The sequence below is a fragment of the Staurois parvus genome, unplaced genomic scaffold (assembly GCF_062004578.1).
Source record: "Staurois parvus isolate SC_StPar_1 unplaced genomic scaffold, SC_StPar_1.0 ptg000022l, whole genome shotgun sequence".
Taxonomy (NCBI): Eukaryota; Metazoa; Chordata; class Amphibia; order Anura; family Ranidae; genus Staurois; species Staurois parvus.
The window spans coordinates 2929637-2953129 of record NW_028317818.1 but is presented as its reverse complement, the minus strand read 5'-3'; the positions used below and the strand labels follow the sequence as shown (position 1 = coordinate 2953129).

Here is a 23493-nt window from a genome sequence, read left to right as displayed (position 1 = left end):
AGCAGTGGCCAGGGAAGGACAGGGGAGAGATTCTGTTCTAGAGTTGGTCAGTTGCAGAGTGGAAAGGAGCAGGGTTCAAGTTGTGAAGGTTTCTGCGGGTAATTGTTTGCCGCTTGGAGGGATAGGTGTTTGAAGACGAGGAGACTGTGAAGGTGATGAGATTGTGATCAGAGAGAGGAAAGGGGGTGTTTGTGAGGTTGTGGGGAGTGCAAAGATGGGAGAAAACAAGGTCTAATGTATTCCCATCAGAGTGAGAGGGGACTGTATACAGTTGTGTTCAAAATAATAGCAGTGTGTTGAAAAAAGTGAATAAAGCTCAAAATCCTTCTAATAGCTTTTATTTCCATACACACAAATGCATTGGGAACACTACACATTCTATTCCAAATCAAAACATGAAGAAAAATATATCAAATTTGAGTTGTTCATCTAAACAAATTGAAGAAAAGTGAATATTAGACTGTTCAAAAAAAATAGCAGTGTTTGTATTCTTCTTTACAAACTCAAACATTCACTATATATACTGAAAAATGTTTGAAGATTTAGCTTTCCTTTGAATCACTTAATATTTAGTTGTATAACCACTGTTTGAGAACTTCTGTACATCTGTGTTGCAAGGATTCAACCAACTTCTGGCACCTGTGAACAGGTATTCCAGCCCAGGATGATTGGACTACATTCCACAGTTCTTCTCTATTTCTTGGTTTTGCCTCAGAAACTGCATTTTTGATGTCACCCCACAAATTTTCTATTGGATTAAGATCCGGGGATTGGACTGGCCACTCTATAACATCGATCTTGTTGGTCTGGAACCAAGATGTTGCATGTTTACTGGTGTGTTTGGGGTCGTTGTCTTGTTGGAACACCCATTTCAAGGGTATTTCCTATTCAGCATAAGACAGCATGACCTCTTCAATTATTCTGATGTATTCAAACTGATCCATGATCCCTGGTATGCGATAAATAGGCCCAACATCGTAGTATGAGAAACATCCCCATATCATGATACTTGCGCAACCGTGGCTTGAATTCAGTGTTTGGGGGTTGTCTGACAAACTGTCTTTGGCCACTGGACCCAAAAAGAACAATTTACTTTCATCAGTCCACAAAATGTTGTGCCATTTCTCTTTAGGCCAGTCAATGTGCTCTTTGGCAAATTGTAACCTCTTCAGCACATGTCTTTTTTTCAACAGTGGGACTTTGCGGGGGCTTCTTGCAGATAGCTTGGTTTCACATAGGTGTCTTCTAATTGTAACAGTACTCACAGGTAACTTTAGACCTTCTTTGATCTTCCTGGAGCTGATTGTTGGCTGAGTCCTTGCCATTTTGGCTATTCTACTATCCATTCGAATGGTAGTTTTTCGCATTCTTCCATGTCCTTCAGGTTTTGGTTGCCATTTTAAAGCATTTGCGATCATTTTAGCTGAGCAGCCTATCATTTTCTGCACTTCTTTATATGTCTTCACTGTGTTCCATGGTATATCTAATGGGAAGTTGAAAATAAGTGAGTGCTCAATCAACACAGGGAATAGCGAACATGCACCAAAGGCACCATATAAGACCTTCAGGTAAACAGTAATGGCATATATGCTTGCACAATGTCACTTATCTATTTATATACAAGGCTTATTAATTTGTGGACGTCTATGCGTCCGTCTGTGATTTCAACCACACTGTCACCTTTTGGTATGCTCAAAATTTTTTTTTTTCTTTTGCAATAGTAGTCACAGATTCTAGTTGCATATGAATTTGCACAATGTCACCTTATTGATAATTATCTATATATGAATTTAGCATATATACATTATATTTTTGTGATTTTTACCAGCGCTGCATTCTTTTAGTATATTACATGGTATATCTAATGCCTTTGAAATTCTTTTGTACCCTTCGTCTGACTGATACCTTTTAACAATGAGATCCCTCTGATGCCTTGGACACTCTCTGCAGACCATGGCTTTTGCTGTAGAATGCTACTAAGAAAATGTCAGGAAAGACCTACTAGAACAGCTGAACTTTATTTGGGGTTAATCAGGCAATTTAAATAATGGCAGGTGTGTACGGACTCCTATTTTTACATAATTTTGAATGTGATTTGCTTAATTCTGAACACAGCTATACCCCCAGTTATAAGGGGGTGTGCACACTTATGCAACCACATTTTTTTTATGATCACATTAAAGGTGGAAAAAGTTCAGAAATTAATTTTTTTACATCACAGAAACCTGAAATTTTAAAAGGGGTTTGTAGACTTTTTATATCCACTGCATGTGGGGGAACACACCCCACCAATCTAGGTGGTATATTACAGGGATGCTGCACATGCATTTTTTAATTTTTCTTGCTGGATAAGACAGCTCCTCTCAAGAACTAACACCCTTAAGGATAAGCACTTTTTACACTAATACATGCCCACTTCATCAAGTCAGTAGGAGTTTCTTGGGCATTCTGACATCATGCTTCTGCTACCATCTGGTCTTCTGATCATATCTTTTTCCAGGTTTTACCAGGTGGATGTCTAGGCTTCTGTGGTTGCAGTTTTTGGCCGCAGGGTTCTTGCAGGAGCACTCTGAGTTGAGTCTATTGATCCTTGTTATCGTTGGACCTGTTGGCACAGTTCTGTTTTCCTTCTTGTTGCTCAGCCTCGTCATCCTTTGCTTGGGTATGACCCAGGGTCTTTGAATGTTAAGTGTGTGTCCTGTACGATTAAAGACACAGGCCACCCTCCCCTCTATCCCTGTTTTACTCTGATTACTCTTGCTTGCTAAAAAAAACAAAACTGAGGTCTCATGGAGTGGGGTAGGATTATGAGGGATGCCCAGGGCACATATCCTTAAAAGGTGTGTCATTCAATAATCTGAATGTACCAGCCTATTACTCAGGGTCTATGAATATCAATAATGTGTTCTATACTGTACTAGAAGATATGACATTTTACAGTTAAATCAGATTCTTTTTTTTCTCCCCATAGTGACTATCTTCATTCTTTTGTCTTACAGTGCTTTCTTCATTAAATTCAATACAAACTCTAAACCGTAAACCTTGGTGTACTTTTACAAGGAAACAACAAATAACTGTATGTTCCTCATTGCTATAGTATTGCAATATTTGGACTTACATGTTTGTGTTTTAAGTTAAAAGTAGTTTCATAAATACAATTGTTTGCATCTTTTATTGGTGTACGTTTAGCGGAAGTGTATAATAATATTAAAACCTTTTATTTTGTCAGATGGAGGACCACAGTCACCATTTCACCATATTTTACCAAAATGCAAGCTGGCAAGAGACCTAAAGGAAGCTTATGACAGGTATGGCATACTTAAAAGAGAAGGATGGGGTTTTTTTTTGTTTTTTGTTTTTTTTGTTTGTTTCTTGAATGCAGCATCGATCTGATCCTTCATCTGCCCCCCTCCGAATCCAGGGTGAGAACAGAGTGATCAGACACTGCTGATCACTCAGTTAATCCCTGTGCTCTGAGCACCGCTGTATGCTCTGCGCCCCCCCCCCCTCCCCCATGGCTGTACTTTCTCCTTTAAGTCTTCTGTGAAATGGGACTTTAAAAAAAAAAAAAAACCCTCACTACATTTTTTTCCTCCGGTCTCCCAGGCACCAGGCGACAAAGACTAAGTAGCACTTTGCCTGCCCTATCTAGACTTGTCTCCTTGCTGACATAGCATGGTCGATAGCGCAATCGCCCCCACCCAACACACATCTAGCAAGGAGACAAATGCATAATATGATTGACAGCATCTTTCTTGGGAATTAGGTAATTCACTGAGACAAGTTCCGTCTCTAGCTATGCAGAGGAAGGGGGCTTATCAGCTACAGTGCCAGGGATGTTTAAAAACAATGCCAAGACAGCTCACAGCAGAATTCTGATACAGGGAGAGAGAGGGGTGTCAGACAAAGACTCCTGTGCTGACTGCAAAACACAGACTGCAAGCAGAAGTAACAAAAGCCTCATTTTGACTTAAACGTTTATTAAAAAAGGATTACTTCACAAGTTAGAAGGTGTCTCCTGTTCCCTATTACTGCAGTCTGTGGTACTGTAGTGAGAATAACTGAGCTTTCTTCATTAGGAAAATTCACTTATCTTGAGCTTTCTTTATGAATGGCTATCCACTCAGTTCAGGAGCTCTCACCACAAGCATATTCACAGCAAAGGTGTTGGTGGTAACTGTACACTGCCACCGCTGACACATGAGATGTCCACAAATCAGGCTTAAGTGACAGGAGGCGCATAGAAGCAAGATGACAGTAATAAGGGATTTTCATTGTAAAACCTTAGCAGATCATTGGAGAGGCTAAGGGAGGTAATTGGTACACTGGTACCACTGATGCACTGATTGATATTTTACAAAGGTTCTTCTTGATAATGCAGTTGCTAGTGGTCAGTGCTTGTAATAACGTTCTATAATCTTCCACTGTTCTAAGCATTTTTTGCTTTTGGTACACATCTCCTGTGGTATGTGACATAGAATGTTATTTTAACATGTAATGTTAAAATGCAGGCCATAGGATCGAATTCTGAACAAATTTTCTTTAGAAAGTCAGAAATTTCGGCCAGTTTGTAATTTGATGGTGCCACCATTGATTTCGAAATTCAGTGAACCAAGCCTTCAATTTCACCTTATGTTGCTACAGAAAAGCATTTTCGTGGGCAAGAATTTTCTTTTCTTTCCAGGCCACAGCTCACGCTAGTTTCCATTTATATTTATTGATTCTCCCATCATTGAATTGGAATTCGTTAATTTTTCAAAAAATTTCCAGCATGCCCGATCACGCAGATTCGATGGTCACATGAAAATCGTCCATTTCTATGACCCACTAATGGTGCGAAAATTAGAACGAAAATTCTTAGAAAAGATTTTTGAAAGAAAATTCTTTTAGAATTCAACCCATGTATGGCTGGTGGCTGGTTTCAGGCAATAAAAACATAATTGTGTGGTGAAATAATAATGCGCATGTGTTACATTTATTTTGAATGTGCCGCCAATGCACCAGCATGAACAAAATAATGCTGTTATTAAATAGCCCTAAAATTCTTGAAGTATGAGTACAGTAGCATCTCTGCAGACAGCTTCTGCTGTTTTTCTCTATTTAAGGGTATCTTGCTTTGATTTTATATCTTCAACTGTGTAGTGCTTTATGGACATTTGTGCTAAATATAAATACATGTAACTTGTGAAATCTTGTGCCTATACTATACTATACTATACTATACTTGTACATGAAATGGGGCTTGAGATAAGCAACTGTTATAGACATGAGTATATCAGAATTTCATGTAAATATTGTATTGTTGCAGCCTTTGTACAACTGGTGTGGTACGACTTCATATTAATAACTGGCTGGAAGTAAGCTTTTGTTTGCCACATAAAATTCACTGTGTTGGAGCAAATTTTATTCCTCCAGAAGCAATAGAGAGAAGCTTAAAATCTATAAGGTAAGATGCTTGCTAATATTAATCATTTTGTTGTAACATTTTCCAAACATCAGTGCCTTTTACATTTTAAATGCTGACATGTACTTTGATAACAAGATGGCTAAAGTGCCACTTACCTTAGAGTAATTGCCATGCAAGTCTTATTTATCTCTAATGTAAACATTTTCAGTAACTTAGAATCTTCTGCTATCTTCTTTATTATACTTTTGTTCATTTAGGCATTATGCACAGGACATTTTTTTTTCTACCCCGGTCAGCTTTGCTCCTGGCAGGAAAAACCAGATTAAAAAAAACACACCTATAGCCACATTTTGCACACGCATTTGGGCATTAATTGATTCCAGAATATTAATTCATTGTGGCTATTGGAATGAATGAACGCTCAAGTACTAAACACGTTTAGGTGAGTTCAGAGGGGTTTTTTTTTTATCCTGTCCAAAAGCACCTCCTCTGAACGCACTGATGGTGCATTTTTCCAAACTTTTTTCTTCTAATCTGCCTGTAAACACCCATATCTTAGGCTAACATAGAGGTGCATTTACAGGCTGAAAAAAGCCAAATGTCTGTAAAAGCGGTGTTTTTTAGGCCCTGTGTGCATGAGGCCTTAAAATAGTGTCTATTATACCATAAATACTTTATAGCAAAAAATAAAAACTATTTCATCATTGTCCAGGAAGATAGTTATGTGGCATTCCTTCACAAAATTTGAGGCAAACAGAAAATTTTCCTGTGGTGTACCATATATGTTATGACCATATTATAACCAAGCAGGGCTAAAAGCAACCATTTGAACATTGTGCTAAATATAAGGGGTGCAGCTAGGTTTCTTAAAGATGTGCACCAAGATACTGTAGCTTTACAGTGGTTGTAAACATTTTTTTTTAATCACAAACATCTTATACTTACTGAATGTGTGCAGTGATTTTCCACAGAGCAGCCCCAATCCTCCTCTTCTCAGGTCCCCTGCCAGTGCTTCTGGCTCCTCCTGCCTTCTGCGTATCCACACAGCAAGCCTCTTGCTTTGGGGGCACTCGTGCATGCTCTATCCCAAGCTGCATGCTTTGTGTCCATAGATACATACAATACGGCATGGTCCTGCCTCCCCTGCTCGCACCTCACAGCATTTGATTGACAGCAGAGGGAGCCGAAGTTCTGTGATAAGGGATCGAGAGGAGTACTGCTGCTGTTGGGCTCAGTGCTGGATCTGGCTTAAGTATTTGGGGAGGGGAGCCTGGGGGGATGCTAATCGCAGGTTTTTTTAGGTAAAAAAAAACACTTCTGCTTTCAATGGTAATGTACAAACTACAACACAGTGATTTAAAGACATTGAAAAAATGTTGTGTGGCTTTAAAGGAAACTTTTCTTAAAAAAGTCATATAAGCTGCCATTAGTACTTTACATTCTATTTCCCTGGTTGTCATGTTTACTCCTGCTTCAATACATTGTATTACTTAGAACAAGTAAGCAAAAAAGGTTTTGTGACTTCACAGAGGTGCAATAGATATTCTTTGGTACATCTCTGCATGAGGAAATATCTACATTGAAGCGGTTTTCTTTTGTGCAGTTCCACTCTAGATCTTTTGTAGAGGAACATTCTATCTGTCTGGATCATGAAGGTCAAAGCATTGGTTTTCCAGAGGGCTTTGTCCCCAGGGTATTGCTGAGTCCAAAATTGATGGTTGTTTGTTCGGTATCTTGAGAAGGGGTAATTTTCCTTCCTGTAATATGGAAGATAGTAATCATTGATGCCATTCTCTCTGGTTGGGGGGCTGATTTCAAGGTGGCTTCAGTTCAGGGGACTTTGGCCTCCACAGGAGAGAATGCTGCTCATCAATGTTTGAAACTTCAGGCAGTACGCCTTGCGCTGGAATATTGGACGAACCCATTGCACAGGTTGTGGTCAGGGTTCAGTCCGACAATGCCACGGCAGTGGCGTATATCAACTACGAGTACAGCACCAGGAGTTATGCGGTTCAGGAAAAGGTGAACTACATTCTGTCTGAGGCAGAACAGCATGTGCTCTCTGTCAGCAGTACATGTTCAAGGTATAGGAAGCTGGCAGGGGTTTTTTTTCCCCAGAGGTCAGTGGCTGATACTGGGAGAATGGTTTCTGCATCCTGAGACGTTCTCAGTAATCTGCCAACGTTGGGGAACTCTGGATGGTGGATCTACTCATTCCAGCATCTCTAGATGACTCGGGCAGACCATCAATACAATCTTATGTTCTCATGGATTTAATTCCACCTCCTTCTCTGTAGGATCACACTACTAGTTCTCTGATTGCATCTTGGGCTTTTCAGCATCAATAAACTGTTTTCCAGATTTCTAAAACTGCCTTTTGGTCTTTTGTGCACACGTTCTCTTAAGCTCTACCAGGTGGATGAAGAATTGGATGTTACGATGAGATTAAAAATCCTATTATTCTAGATTTAACAGAATTAAAATATACTATTTACGCATTAGTTGTTTAGGTTTACTTTTCACACTGGGGTACATGTATGAAAGTTGAATGTTAAAAGAAAAGCAGAGATGCTCAGCCTGTCTTTATTTTGTTCCAGGAGAAGGACCAGAAGTCCCCCATTCCAGTACTGGAACACAACTGTAATGTACCACCTGGCGGTACCTCCAGCAACCCACGGGCTAGGATTCCCCAGAGCGCGGAGTCTTAGTAACGGGAGGTCAGATCCAATGGGAGGCATCCAAAGAGAGGTCAGGCAAGCCAGGGGTCAGGGCAGGAGAAGACAGCACGGTCAGGATCAATCAGGGTCGGCAACAATCAATCAGCACAGATAACAGGAGCAAGAACAACAGATAAGACCATATAGCAACCAGTGTCAGTGCAGAGCAGATTTAAATACCGCGCCCTGCACTGTCTCAAATTGTGCATGCGCAAATTCCGCCATCATCGCAGCCGCCCAGGACCTAGTGCCCGCACGCCAGTGCGAATCGGCACACTGCGCCTGCGCCAAGCCACACGCCGCGGTGGCTCCTGACATTGCCTCCCCCCTTCGGGCAACCTCCGGGTGCCCAACTGATCTCTCCTCCATGGGGGGTTGCGATAAAACTCCCGGACAAGTCTGGGGGCATGAACATTTTGGGCTGGTTCCCATGAGTTCTCCTCAGGGCCATAACCCTTCCATTTGATCAGGAACTGTGTCTGGCCACCCCTCTTCCTGCAATCCAAGATTGCTTCCACCTCAAATTCCTCTTGTTCATCAATGGTTACCGCTTCCGGGGTTCTGGACCTCTGATCCGGGAAAGGTCTGGCGTAGCTGGCTTCAGTAGTGACACGTGGAAAACTGGGTGAATCTTAAAAGTTTCCGGAAGTGTGAGTTCATACTCTACCTCGTTGATCTTTCGTTTCACCTGGAATGGACCCATAAACTTCGACCCCAGTTTTTTAGACGGGCAAGACATCTTCAAATTCGTTGTTGCTAGCCAGACCTGATCCCCAGGTTGCAAAACTAGTTCCCCTCTTCTCTTCCTGTCGAAGGCCCTTTTGCTGTCCTCCTGGGCTTTTGCAATGGCTTCTTGAAGCACCTTGTTGGGAAAAAAAAAATTCAGCGTATTCTGAGTGGCAGGAACTGGGCTTTCAGGAATTAGATCTGGCAGAAATGTGGGGTGGAACCCATAGTTCACAAACAATGGGGATTGCCCCGTAGCTGAATGATTTGCGTTATTATACGCAAATTCGGCCAGTGGCAAGAGTGCCAGCCAATCGTCCTGGCGAAAAGGATGTATAGCATCTCAAGTATTGCTCCAACGTTTAGTTTGTCCTCTCCGTCTGCCCATTTGTCTGTGGGTGGTAGGCGGATGAGAAGGACAATCTGATTCCCAACACCTCGCACAACGCTTTCCAGAACTTTGAGGTAAACTGGACCCCCTGGTCTGAAACAATGTCTTCTAGAACTCCATGAAGTCTTACTACTTCTCTTATGAATATTTGTGCTGTTTCCAGAGCCGAGGGTGTGTTTTTAAGTGGCAAGAAGTGGGCCATCTTCGACAGGCGATCCACAATTACAAAGATTGCGGTATGGTCTTGGGATGGAGGAAGCTCAACTATAAAGTCGATCGCAATCATTTGCCACGGCCGATCAGGTATAGGCAGTGGACGTAGTAATCCCCAGGCCTTGCTTCTGGTGGGCTTGTTCCTCTGACAGGTGGCGCAGGTCTTAACGTAAAGCTTGCAATCCTTGGCCATGCTTGGCCACCAGAATGTGCGCTGGAGTAATTCTAGAGTTTTTGCCATCCCAAAATGACCTGCCAGCGGATGGTCATGGCAGTGTCCCAGGACTAAGGTTCGGACCTCCTCGGGTACCGCGATTAGCCCTTCCTTCCATAAGAGCCCTTCCTTGCTCTGTAGGGAAACCCCGGGTGGGCTTGGCATTCCTACGAATGCACTCTGTAGCCTAGAGCGTAGCTCAGTTTGGAGGGCAAGAAAGTTCCCAGAGGACAAGATAGTGTCTGGTTTGGGGATCTCTTCTGGATCTTCAAACATGCGCGCAAGGGCGTCGGGCTTTGTGTTCTTGGACCCAGGCCTATATGTGATATGGAATGTGAACCGGGAGAAAAAGAGTGCCCATCTCGCTTGGCGTGGTCTCAAGCGTTTTGCCGTTCTTAAGTATTCCAAATTCTTGTGATCAGTAAAGATCAAAATTGGATGCGTGGCCCCTTCTAGCAAGTATCTCCATTCCTCCAGTGCGGTCTTGATGGCCAAAAGTTCTCGGTCACCAATATCATAATTCCTTTCCGCTGGTGTAAGTTTCCTCGAGAAGAACGCCACTGGGTGCAGGAGCTCCCTGGTGCCTTTTCTCTGGGACAGGATGGCCCCCACTGCATTTTCCGAAGCATCGACTTCCAAGACATATGGCAGGGAGGAATCTGGGTGACTAAGAATGAGAGCTGTGGTGAATAGTCCCTTCAGGGTTTCAAATGCTGTTTGAACCTCGGGTGGGTAATGGGAGACACCAGACCCGAGAAGTTCCTGATGAACTTCTTATAGAAATTCGCAAAGCCAACGAAGCGTTGCACGCCCTTCTTGTCCGCGGGTACTGGCCAATCCAAGATTGCCGAGACCTTCTGCGGATCCATCGCAACCCCCGTGGTGGAGATGATCAGCCCCAGGAACGCAATACTGTGCTGCTCAAAGTTGCATTTGTCAGCTTTAGCGTACAACCCGTGTTGGCGTAGACGTTCCAACACACTTTTGACATGACCCCTATGAGCTTCAAGGGAGGGAGAGAAAATCAATATGTCGTCTAAATAAATGACCACGAAGACATCAAGGTAGTCTCGAAATACATCATTTTATAAAATGTTGGAACGTGGCCGGGGCGTTGCAAAGTCCGAATGGCATGACTAAATATTCAAAGTGCCCAAATCTAGTATGAAACGCAGTTTTCCACTCGTCCCCCTGCCTTATGCGGACCAGGTTATACGCACCCCTCAATCTAGTTTCGTAAATATTACTGCTGACTTTAACCTTTAGAAGAGTTCTGGAACCAGAGGCAGTGGGTAGCGATTCTTTATCGTGATTTTGTTCAAATCGCAATAATCGATACAGGGCCGCAGGGACTTATCTTTTTTCTCGACAAAAAAGATTCCAGCCCCGGCTGGTGACGTGGAGGGGCAGATGAACCCCTTTTGGAGGTTCTCATCAATGTATTCTTTGAGCACCCCCAATTCCCGCTCGGATAGGGGGAATATCCGACCGAACGGAATCTTAGAACGAGGTAGGAGGTCAATGGGACAGTCATATGTTCGGTGTGGAGGAAGGATGTCTGCCCCTCGCCTACTAAAAACGTCAAGGAAACTGTGGTAGGCCAGAGGGATGGCCTGAATTAGGTCGGCATCTCCATCCATACATAGGAGGAATTGGGGAGCCACGGGGGTTGAGGCATAGCAGTGTTCCCGGCAATACGGGGATTGGAACTGAATGGACCCGGTTTCTCAATCTATCTGGGGGTTGTGGGCCCGCAACCAAGGGAGCCCCAGAATGACTGGGAAAAGAGGGGAGGCTATAGCGTCCAGGCGGAGGAACTCCCGATGGTGGTCAGCTACTGTAGTGCAGATAGGGGGAGTCTCCCGGTCTACCAACCCTGACTTGATACGTGATCCGTCAGCCAAAAAGATGTTAAGCCCACGTTCCCTGGCCTGGAGGGGGTTTTTCTGTTGGTTGGCAAAGTCTACATCAACAAAACAACTGCATGCCCCGGAATCAATTATTGCTGTTGCTAACACGGTTCTTCCTGGAAGCTGAAAGGAAATGGGTATGGCTAAGTAATTGGAATGCTTAGAGCATTCAGAGGATACAGAAGAAAAACAGAAGCAGACTTACTCGCTGGGCAGGAACGCACCATATGACCAGCTTCTCCACAGTAAAGACAGAGGTTATTTGTCCGTCTTCTCTGGCGTTCCTCGGCCGACAATGATGGCCGTGCCAATCCAAGCTGCATGGGCTCAGGGGCATCAGACTCTGAGTTCCAGTTCCCCCCTGGCAGAGGTTGGACTGGGGCCCGAGGGGGTATCCATGTAGATCTCTGACCCTGACTGGTCTCTCCAATCTGCATTCCCGCGGTCTGCGGTCAATTTGGATGGCTAAGGTAATGAGATTCTCCAAGGAATCGGGTAGGCCCACCCAAGCTAACTCATCCTTAAAAGCCTCGGACAGCCCTATGCGGAACTGATGGCGTAATGCGGCATCATTCCACTGAATATCCCCCATCCATCATCTGAACTCCGAAGCATACTCCTCCGCTGCCCGGTGGCCTTGTCTGAGAGAGTACAGGGCTGTTTCTGCGGGGGCTGCCCGCTGCGGATCATCATATAAAACTGCCATTGCATCGAAGAAGTCAGTTAGCGTCTATAGGTGGGAATCGTGGGTTACCATTAGTTGGTGAGCCCAGCCCTGGGGTTCGTCCTGGAGCAGAGACACGATGAATCCCACCTTAACTGATTCCGTGGAAAATGTTCGTGGCTGCAGGCTGAAATAAAGCAGGCACGCGTTCCGGAAGACCCTGAATTTTGCTCGATCTCCGCTGAAACGTTCTGGCAACGGAACGCAAGGTTCCGGAGGAGGCAACGTGGCTACTGCTCCGGTAGGTGGCCCTGAAGATTCTCCAGCCGGAGCAGGAGTAGCCGGACTCTGAGATGTAGCGGCAGGTGCGGCTAGCATCTGGATGCGGTTCTCGAGATGCGTGTATACCTCCTGCAGCATTTTGACGGCTTGGGTCAGAGCCGCCAGGTGCTGACATATGTCCTCCAGTGGGAATGGTCCTCTTCCAGGCTCTGTCATGGCCGTATGGTTCTGTAATGTACCGCCTGGCGGTACCTCTAGCAACCCACGGGCTAGGATTCCCCAGAGCGCGGAGTCTAAGTCCCAGTCTGCTTGTTCACCAGGGCCCCTGATGGTGGGGATGGACTTGGAGCAGACAGAGACCAGGTCGCGGCCCCTGAGTACACCCACCTGTGGTAGAGGGATCCGCCAGAGGTATCTGCAGGATAAGAGCCTGATGTGAAGAGCCGGATGGGTCCGAGTAGGACGGATGGATGGCTGGCTGAGCAGAAGCGTGGTCAGACAGGTCGGGTCGGTAACCGTGGGGACAGCGCGGTGCAAGGCAGCAGGCTGAGAATAGTCTGGTCACTCGCCGGGTCAGTAACGGGAGGTCAGATCCAATGGGGGGCATCCAAAGAGAGGTCAGGCAAGCCAGGGGTCAGGGCAGGAGAAGACAGCGCGGTCAGGATCAATCAGGGTCGGCAACAATCAATCAGCACAGATAACAGGAGAAGGAACAACATATAAGACCATACGGCAACCAGTGTCAGTGCAGAGTGGATTTAAATACCGCGCCCTGCACTGTCATTGGTGCCAGGCACGCGCCCGCGGTCCCAAGTGCGCATGCGCAAATTCCGGCATCGTCACGGCCACCCAGGACCTAGTGCCCGCACGCCAGTGCGAATCGGCACACTGCGCCAAGCCACACACCACGGCGGCTCCTGACAACAACGCTGTATACTGTATGTAGCGGAGGATATATACAGTTCATACAGAGCACACAGCCACTGTAGCAGTAACTAGTTCATCTGGACCAGCTTTGTCCAAGCAAACTATTTAAACTTTAACACCTGGAGATCAGTTTTAAGTGGTTAGGTTGAGGTGGAATAGGCTTCCTTAAAAAGAGATGAGTTTTTTCAGGGATTGCCTAAAGGCTGACAGAGTAGGAGATGGCACAACAGATTAAAGTGGAACTAAACAGTATTTGGGCACCACAAAACAAAAGCTCTTATTTAATTAATTTTTAATATTCAAAGCAAACTCGCCTGTCCATCTATGTCTCCATGCTTTATTTTGCTGTTTTGCTGAGAATTCACTTTGAAAAACACCACCTAGCATTTCTGACTCTGTCCATAGTCATGGTTCATGTAGCATTTACTTTCTGGAATCCATCTGCCCTTAGCTCAGGCACGTAGGAGGGCGAGCTTAGCTGATAAAACCTCCCTTCCTGAAGTCTCCTGGGATGTATGACATAATTTCTTTAGGTATGAAAGCCAGGAAGTAACTAAAGAAGTGTAACAAAAAAAAAAAAGTTTAAAACAAGTATGATAATATACATTCATATCTACTATTGCTAGCAGAATAATAAAATGTTGGTTGGGAGAATGAAGTTCCACTTTAAGTTATGTAGTTTGATAGAATTGGAGAGGCTCAGGAAAAGTACTTGAGGCAAGCATGGGTGGAGATAACATTGAGGATAGAGAGCAGGAGACCTTAGGAGGGAAGAAGATTGTTTTGGGTGATATTGGGTGATAAAGTAATATTTTTTTTTTTGGGGGGGGGGGGTTGGGACAAACTATAATTTTCATATGGAAATATACAAACCCTATTTTATTTTCTATGTAATCTATAGATTGACATGCAAATTAAAATGTTTTCTATTTTGACTGTGTTTTTTTTCTTAAATTTAGTTTTGGTGTGAAAAAAAAATAAAACATTTTATTCTATAATTTCTTCAAAAGCGGGAGTGATGTCTATTAGAAATTCCAAAGTGCAGTTGTACATACAATAGAATTATATCAAACCATATTAACTTTAAAGGCAATAATGATAGTGTGAACTCAATACATGCAATAACCACAAATAAAATTGTGGCTTATGCCTAAAAAGCATTCAAACATTAAAACGTGTTAAATAACACCATTCTCTACTTTCAAAATAAAGATAAGCATTGAAGAATATATATCCGTACAGATGGACAATGTGTGTATGGACAGTGAAAAGCTAGATGCTTAAATATGTCAAAACACTCAAACTTTAAATTGTATGTAATCCAGTACTCCACTCTCAAAATAGAAATAAACATAAAGCAGTGTATATATGATATGGACAGATGTACATACAGTCATGGTCAAAAATATTGGCACCTCTGCATTCCTGTCAGATAGTGAACCACTTCGCCCAGAAAATTGCTGAAATTACAGATGTTTAGGTATTCACAGGTTTTCTTTTGTTTGTATTGGTATGAAACAAAAAAGCCAAATCTGACACATTCCACACAAAACTCTAAAAATGGACTGGGCAAAAGTATTGGCACCCTCAATTTAATATTAGGTAGTGCAACCCTTGGAAAAACTGAAATCAATCGCTTCCTGTAACCATCAATGAGTTTTATACCTCTCTACTGGAATTTTTGACCACTTTTCTTTCACCAACTGCTCCAGGTCTCTCAGGTTGGAGGTTTTTTTTTCCTGACTGCTGTTTTGAGATCTCTCCAGAGGTGATCTATGGGTTTTAGATCTGGACTCATTGCTGGCCAGTTCAGTACTCTCCAGCACTTTGTCTTAAACCATTTCTAGGCACATTTTGACATGTGCTTTGGGTCATTGTCCTGCTGTAAGACCAATAACCTCTGACGGAGACAGAACTTTCTGACACTGGGCCCTACATTGCACCCCAGGATTCTTTGGAAGTCTTCAGATTTCATAATGACGTGCACATGGTCAAGGCATCCAGTGCCTGAAGCAGCAAAGGGACCTCAAAACATCAATGAACCTCCACCATGTTTGACTGTAGGGACTGCATTCTTTTCTGTAAAGGCTTACTTTTTCAGAAAACAGTAGAATGACGGGCTTTACTAAAAAGCTGTATTTTTTGTTTCGTTTAACCACAGTACATTCTCTCAAAAGGATTTTGGCTTCCTCAGGTAAGTGTTGTCAAATGCCAATCTGGCTTTTTCATGTTTCTGTGTCAGCACTGGGGTCCTCCTGGGTCTCCTACCATAGCATCCCTTTTCATTCAGGTGCAGATGTATAGTGCAAGCTGACACAGTTGTTCCCTGTGCCTGAAGGTCGGCTTGAATTTGTCTGGAAGTTGATCAACGTTCTTTGGCCACCATTCGAACTATCCTTCGTTGCAATCTTTGCTCAATTTTTCTCTTTCATCCACATCCAGGTAGATTAGCTACAGTGCCATGGGGCATAAACTTCTTGACAATGTTGTGCACAGTGGACACAGGAACATTAAAATCTTTGGAGATGGACTTGTAACCTTGAAATTATCCATGCTTTTCCACAATTTTTGTTCTCAAATTCTCAGACAATTCTTTGCTGCTTTTTCTCTTCTCCATGCGGCACACAGACACACACCAGAAATGTCAATTGTTCACCATTTTAACTGGTTGCCGGTGTGATTTCTATATTGTCAGTACCTGTTAATTGATACAGGTGAGTTTAATTACAAATGGCAGGACCATCACAAACTTGGAATGCAATTATTTCTTCTGGCATTTATGTGAGTGTTTTTTAACCGCTTTTTATATTAAATTCTTGCCTGATTTACACTATTGGAGTGCTGTCTTTTCTTGTATTCCATGCATTAGTCTTGTATGTACAGAAGGGAGATGAGCTGATAGGATGGTATCAAGCCTAAACGGGAGATGAACCAATAGGATGGTGATCGTTTCTGGATTGATATACAAACGCTGTGTGACTTCTCTTACAAAAGTCTCTCTGGTAAGCCTCAGAGTGATCGGTGAAGCACTTGTGGTGGTCTGGATATAGTCCATACTGGGTTTATGAAGAGGATTGCTTTCCTATTTGTCACCTTTTATGCACTTGGTGGAAGTCACTTATAATGAAATTTGGACTTTAATTTTATTTTGTATATCATTTGTTTTTTCTGTCATTCATTAACTTTTAGCACTGCACAAGTTGATGTATCACTAATTTAATTCTTACAATTCTGAGAAGGTGCCAATAATTTTGTCCGGTCAATTTTTTTTGCATGGAATGTGTCAGATTTGGCTTTTTGTTTCTTCACTTTTTTGTGTCATACCAATACAAACAAATGAAATAAACATGAGAATGCCTAAACATTTGTAAGCGTAACAATTTTCTGGGTGAAGTGGTGCATTAGCCAAAGAAATGCAGGGGTGCCAATATTTTTGGCCTTGATTGTATGGACAATTATAAATAAACAAGCACAAATAAAAATGTTTTTCAATATTGCAAACAAAGATAATAAAGATGAATAAAGCAAACAAATGTGCACAATGTTCGTACAGACGGATAAATATCCTAGTGAATAGTCCAAAATCAAGATCGAATCTGGCAGTGCTCATCTTTTGTTATATGCCTGTGATTGTCTTCTTATTGTAAGTACATTACCATACTAAAAGCCCTTGGCTTTAACTTACTGTGCTGTGGTGGTCCCTTGCTTTTAACTCCTGTGCTGAGCAAACTTACACAGGATCATACCTAGATGGAGTGGCATGCCTAAATATTTTGTGCTGTGGGACAGCAAGGTGCTTTATGATCTGTATGTTGGATCAGTGTCTTTGGTAAGGAGTTTACCTTACATTTGGATGGTGATTTCCTGGCACCCTCTATTCCTGCTGCACTGAATGCTCTCCATCCCACACTTTTGAAGTCTTCTTTTTCTTTGGGATTTTCCAACTTGATTTTGGACTGTTCAGCAGTATATTTATCCATCTGTACAGACATTTTGCACATTTGTTTGCTTTATTCATCTTTGTAATATCAAATAAAATATTTTTATTTGTACTGGTTTTATTTATATTTGTCCATATGTAAATTTGTCCATGTGTACATACATACACTTCATGTGTATTTCTAATGTGAGAGTGGAGTACTGGGTTATATTACATATACTTTTTTCTAACGTTTGAGTGCTTTGACGTATTTAAGCATTTAGCTTAACATTGTCTATACACATTTGTCCATCTGTATGTATATATACGCTCCTCTATCTTTATCTTTATGTTGAAAGTAGTGATGATGTTCTATTTCATGTATTGAGTTCACACTATCATTATTGCCTTTATAGCTAAGATAGTAATATGGTTTGATATAGTTGTATTGTATGCACAATTGCATTTTGGCATTTTTAAGAGACAGTGCACCCTTTTTTCTTGAAATAGTTGTTTTACATCTAGTATCTAGATTATGTAGTGGATGCAGCAGTCTTTATATTCGGTTTTTGCTAGCACAATGTAATTTTGTTTTGGTTTTTTTCTATAATGTGTTCTGTGTTATATTCTGCTTAATATTTTAGGTACAAAGTATAAATAACAAACACAATGAATGAAAATGGAAAAAAAAGGTTAAAGAAAAGGGTTGGGGGGGGGGGGTTATTTGGTAGAAAAATATTAGCGAAGAGGCGAAAGGAGTTAATTGGGGTTAATAATAAGGGGCTAAATAGGAAAAATCTTTTATTCAGGGGGTGTGGAAATGTTTTAAAAACTACTTGTCCGAGGGACTAAATCGGGGTCCCAATCTACTTGTCCCTCATGACAATCTAATTCTCCTGATAAAAAAAAATATATATTTTTTTTTTTCCTCAGAATGTTTCTTATTAGGCAGAGGTGCTTTTAGGAATGTCTGGAGCTTTTAAAACTGAAAGGGGCTTTATGGCGACTTAAACTTTTTCATTGTTTTTTTATAGTTTTTGCTAGAAAAGTTCCTAGAACCCCCAAATGTTATATATTTTTTTAAACATCCCTTTTGCCAGCAATAGGCAGTGACAGGTATTCTTTTTATGGAGAGAGAGATCTGGGGTCAATAAGAACCTAGATCCCTCCTCTGCCCTAAAAAGCATTTGATCACACAAGATTGATGTGATCAAATGCTTTCCATTTTTAAAAATGGTGCCCCGGAAACCAATGGTGATGAATACTCATCTCTTCGTTTTTCCTATTTCAGAGAGGTGGATAGAGTGGTTTCAGTCTTTGTCCACCTCTGTGATCAGCCAGCAGACGTGCTGGCTGATTTATTGGGTGTTCTGGTGGGGCGGGACAACTCGCAGGGCTTTTTTTTTTCTCAGAGAATAGGTGCAGGTACTCAACCGTGCCCCCACCGTACCACTGCCTAACAATGAGAGGGTCTTAATGGAGCATTGTTAAATACCAGTAGTGCATACTGCACAGGGCAGAGTTCAGGGGAGCATTGTGTCCAGTGTGCAGGAGTGCACTGCATACAGAGTGAAGAGCTCAGGGTTCAGGAGTGCACTGTGTACAGACTGCAGAGTTCTTGAGTGTGCTACATACAGAGTTCAGGAATGTGCTATGCAGAGAATGCAGAGTTCATAAGTGTGCTACATGCAGAGTTCAGGAGTGAGGTATGTACAGATTGCAGGGCTCAGGAATGCATATCTCACAGGCCAGTTTACAACCCCCCCTTCTAGTACAGAGTACTCCTTCCACCCCCAAATCCTCTCTTCCCCACCTACAGAGTATCTGAGAGAGGAGCTGCTGCAGAAGAGCAGCTACAATTTTCAGTAGGAGTACAATGTTAACTGGGGAGAGAAGACATCAGTGCTTAGAGGGGGACAGGGGATGACATAGGTGCCAAGTTAGAGGGGCATTGGTGCTAAATGGGGAAGGGGGGGTCAGTGTGCTAATTTATAATGTGGGGAAGAGGGGGAACATTGGGGATTAGTGGAGGGAGAGGTGGAACATTGGGAATAAGCGGGGGAGAGGGGGGACATTGGAAATAGGTGGGGGGAGAGGGCAGACATTGGGGATAAGTGGGATGAAAAAGGAACATTGGGGATAAGTGGGGGAAGAGGGGGGGCATTGGGGATAAGTTGGGGAAAAGGGGGTCTTTGGGGATAAGTGGGGGAGGGGGGGCATTGGGGTTTAGTGGAGGGAGAGGAGGAACATTGATAAGTGGAAGGGGGAGTGGGGAGAGGGGGGCATGTGGGATAAGTGTCGGGGGAAGGGGGACATTGTGGAATAAGTTAGGGGGGGGCACATTTGGGCATTAGTGGAGGGAGATGAGGAACATTGGGCATTAGTGGAGAGGAGGAACATTGGGAATAAAAGGGGGAGGGGCATTTGGGATAACTAGGGGGAGGACATTGGGCATTAGTGGAGGGAGAGGAGGAACATTGGGGATTAGTAGGAGGATGGGGGGGGACATTGGGGTTTAGTGGGGGAGAGCAGAAACATTGTGGATAAGTGGGGTGGGGATGATGCTCTGTGTGAGTTTAATGTGACTGTACTGCACATGCTGAATGTCACATACCATAGTACACTTGATCAGGAAGATTCCAGGAGATGTCCATTACTGGTGGGGTACAGCAGCACACGCATTCCTGGAACAGCAGAGGAGCAGAGCTCTAAGCAGTATGCTGCACAGATTGGAGGCGGCTCAGTGTCCTGGGACTGACAGCCAATAGGAAGTCGGGAAAGTATGTATGGACTTCTTGTGGAAAAAGAGGAAAAACTCACAGTGCTGGCTTTGCATTTCAGAGGATTATTTGCTGTAGTAGAGTGTGGAGCTAGGACTGGCTGTAATACAATTTAATTAGGAGGTAAAAAGAGATCATTGTTAGGAGACAGAAGTCCGTATTCTTGCTCCGAACAACAACCCCACTATAGGAAACACCACTCTCCCCCACCCTCTCCTCTGCTGTCATGTGCAGAGCAGTGAGGGTTTTGTGCTGCCGGACTAGAAGCCAGGCTTCCCTATCTACAAGTGAGCTTCTGCCAGTGCCGGAGTAGCCCACAACAGGGCTAAATGTAGAACAAAACTTCTTGGTCGGCGCTCGGAGCTGTATGTTCCAGGTGTCTGTCGATAGGAATTGAACATGTTTAAAGAAAATTTTTTTTTCTACTTGTAGGTTTCTTTGTCTGATGTCATATGCAAAGGTCACACTTGTGATCTATATACAGTTGCGTTAAAAATAATAGTGTGTTTAAAAAAGTGAGTAAAGCTCAAAATACTTATAATAGCTTTTTATTTCCATACACGCAAATGCATTGGAAACACTGCACAGTCTATTCCAAGTCAAAACATGAAGAAAAATGTTTCAAATTGATTATTACTTTACAGAAAGTGAAGAAAAAGGAATATTAGGCTATTTTTCTTTACAAACGCAAACATTTACTGTATAGACTGAAAAATGCTTGAAGATTTAGCTCGTTTGTGAATCGCTGAACTAATATTTAGTTGTATAACCACTGTTTCTGAGAATTGTGTCACAACTGTATGAAGTTAATTTTTTTGGTCTGGAACTAAGATGCTGCTGGCTTACTGGTGTGTTTGGGGTCGTTGTCTTGTAGAAACACTCATTTCAAGGGCATTTCCTCTTCAGCATAAGGCAGCATGACCTCTTCAAGTATTCTGATGTATTCAAACTGATCCATGATCCCTGGTATATGATAAATAGGCCCAACACTGTAGTATGAGAAACATCCCCATATCATGATGCTTGCGCAACCATGCTTCACTGTCTTCACAGTGTACCGTGGCTTGAATTCAATGTTTGGGGATCGCCTGACAAACTGTCTGTGGCCCCTAGACCCAAAAAGAACAATTTTGCTTCCATCAGTGCACAAAATGTTGCACCATTTCTCTTTAGGTCAGTCTATGTGTTCTTTGGAAAATTGTAACTTCTTAGGCACATGTTTTTTCAGCAACGGGACTTTTTCTGGGCTTCTTGTTGATAGCTTGGCTTCACATAGGCGTCTTCTAATTGTTACAGTAGTCACAGTAAACTTTAGACCTTTGATCACCCTGGAGCTAATCATTGGCTGAGTCTTTGCCATTTTGGCTATTTTTTGATCCTATCTATTCTAGTTTTCGGTTTTCTTCCACGTTGATCATTTTAGCTGAGCAGCCTGGCAGTTTCTGCACTTCTTTTATATGTTTTCCCCTCTCCAATCAACTTTTTAATCAAGGTACGCTGTTCTTCTGAACAATGTCTGGAATGACCCATTTTACTCAGATTTTCAGAGAGAAATGCACTATACCCAGCATGTACAACATTTGATCAAGACATAAAAGTGTATACTATGCTCAGCGAGCGCTAGATAAAAACCAGCTATTGCCCTAAAAGGAAAATCATATGCCTTTAGGAAGATAAAATAATAGTGCAGCGCTAAAGGTATAAAATTAATAAATAGGTACGAGGAATCAATGGCATGAACATAGATGTTGCATGCATTTTCTTTTATACCCTGAGTTATATCTGTGTATGTAATTATTTGGCATTTTATTCATTCAATACCATTAAAACATTCTTTAATTACTACACTATGGGCATACCCCCCTTCCTTGCTCCCCATCGAGCACTTTAATCCCCCATGTGACCATCCCAGTTCTTGGAAGAGGTTGATCAATACGTCTCCTAAAGGGAACATCAAGTTTATCACCATCCTGTAACTTAGAGGAAGGCCACCTAACCCCTGGCTGTATCCAGTACCACCCTAGAAGGGATCCCTGACAGACCACCATATACTGTATACAACATGCTTTATATTTGCGCATCTGGTGAGTGCGCATTTTACCCATTTCCTGCAATCCACCGGAGTATTGAATCACATATAACTGGGAATAACAGTCACCTGGTGATAATCCTTGATGTTTATTTGAACTTTGGTCATATATATTTGAACTCTTTTACACAACATTTGATGCATTTGTCCTTAAATAAGGGACATCTTGTTGACACCTGTTTTTTCACAGACTGAATGACCTCACTAATTGAACTCCACACTTCTATTATTTTGAACACGCCTCTTTCAATTAATTATTTAATTGCACAAAATCAGCAGCATGCATGTCATGATTGTAAGGTCTGTTGGTTTTCTATTACTCTGTTACACCTACTAGTAAATTATTTGCCATGTAGAAATATAATATATACCAAAAACAGTGATTGATCTGGTTAGTGATGTTGGACTGCTATTATTTTGAACACAACTGTATGAGCGAAAGTACAATGTAATGAAGCATTGTTACAATATTTCTCCATTTGATCCTAGCCAAAGGTCCAGTTACACTATTACTCAATGACGCTTGCAGATTGTGAGATTAGTCATTATCCCCAAATTGAGTTCTATCACGATTGGAACATTCAGGAGGCTTTTTTATAGAGCATTTTTAGTGTTCGTGATAATTCCTTTAGTTTTAGCCTTCCTAACATGCATCTTTAACCCTCATGTAGTCAATAATTGTTCTATTAAGCATTTTCTAATTTTGATAATGGCTATATATAATTTACTGTGGAGTACGGTATGTTGGGGTTATTTAATTTTTTCTTTCTTCTAATCCATATTCCAGGAAGTGGGAACAATTTTATAAAAGGTGCTGTTTTGGAGGGATATTGTAAAATACATTTTTAGTAGGTAGTAATACTCCTATTTCTTATTAATGGTTGCTAATATTTTTTTTTTCTAGACCATATCACGCTTTGCTGCTACTTAAGGATGAAAAAAGTTTACTAAATGACCTTCCACTTGATTGTTCTCCAGCTTTAGTTAGAATTATTAAGTCTGCAACTGCTGTAAAGAATCTCCAGCAGCTGGCTCAAGATGCTGACCTCGCCCTACTGCAGGTGACTTACAAAACTTTAATATAAGTTTCATGCTGGCAGTTACTTATAACTTGTAAAGTGTTTTTGAATATGCTTTGGGTGCAAAACACAACAGAATGTCAAGAGGTTGGCTTTGAAAAATTCAAATTACAATTGAAAATCAACCCAATAAAACAAGTCATATTAGGTTGCTTGTTAGCAGTGTGCTGACAGT

The 23493-nt window shown here is 42.3% G+C and overlaps 1 protein-coding gene and 1 long non-coding RNA gene across 8 annotated transcripts in view; one reads left to right on the top strand and one right to left on the bottom strand.

The window, feature by feature from the left end:
* NPRL3 (NPR3 like, GATOR1 complex subunit) overlaps nt 1-23493 on the top strand; it is a 249808-nt gene that overhangs the window by 149260 nt on the left and 77055 nt on the right. For all 7 annotated transcript variants that reach the window (XM_089691819.1, XM_089691772.1, XM_089691798.1 and 4 more), the window contains 3 exons: nt 3230-3308; nt 5309-5446; nt 23144-23300. In XM_089691819.1, coding sequence (XP_089547945.1) covers nt 3230-3308; nt 5309-5446; nt 23144-23300 — 374 coding nt within the window. The remainder of the gene's footprint in view (nt 1-3229; nt 3309-5308; nt 5447-23143; nt 23301-23493) is intronic.
* LOC149472163 (uncharacterized) lies at nt 323-6424 on the bottom strand. The gene is made up of 2 exons (XR_016315241.1): nt 6353-6424; nt 323-1483 (listed from the first exon to the last, which is right to left on the bottom strand). It is a non-coding gene; the product is annotated as an uncharacterized LOC149472163 (long non-coding RNA).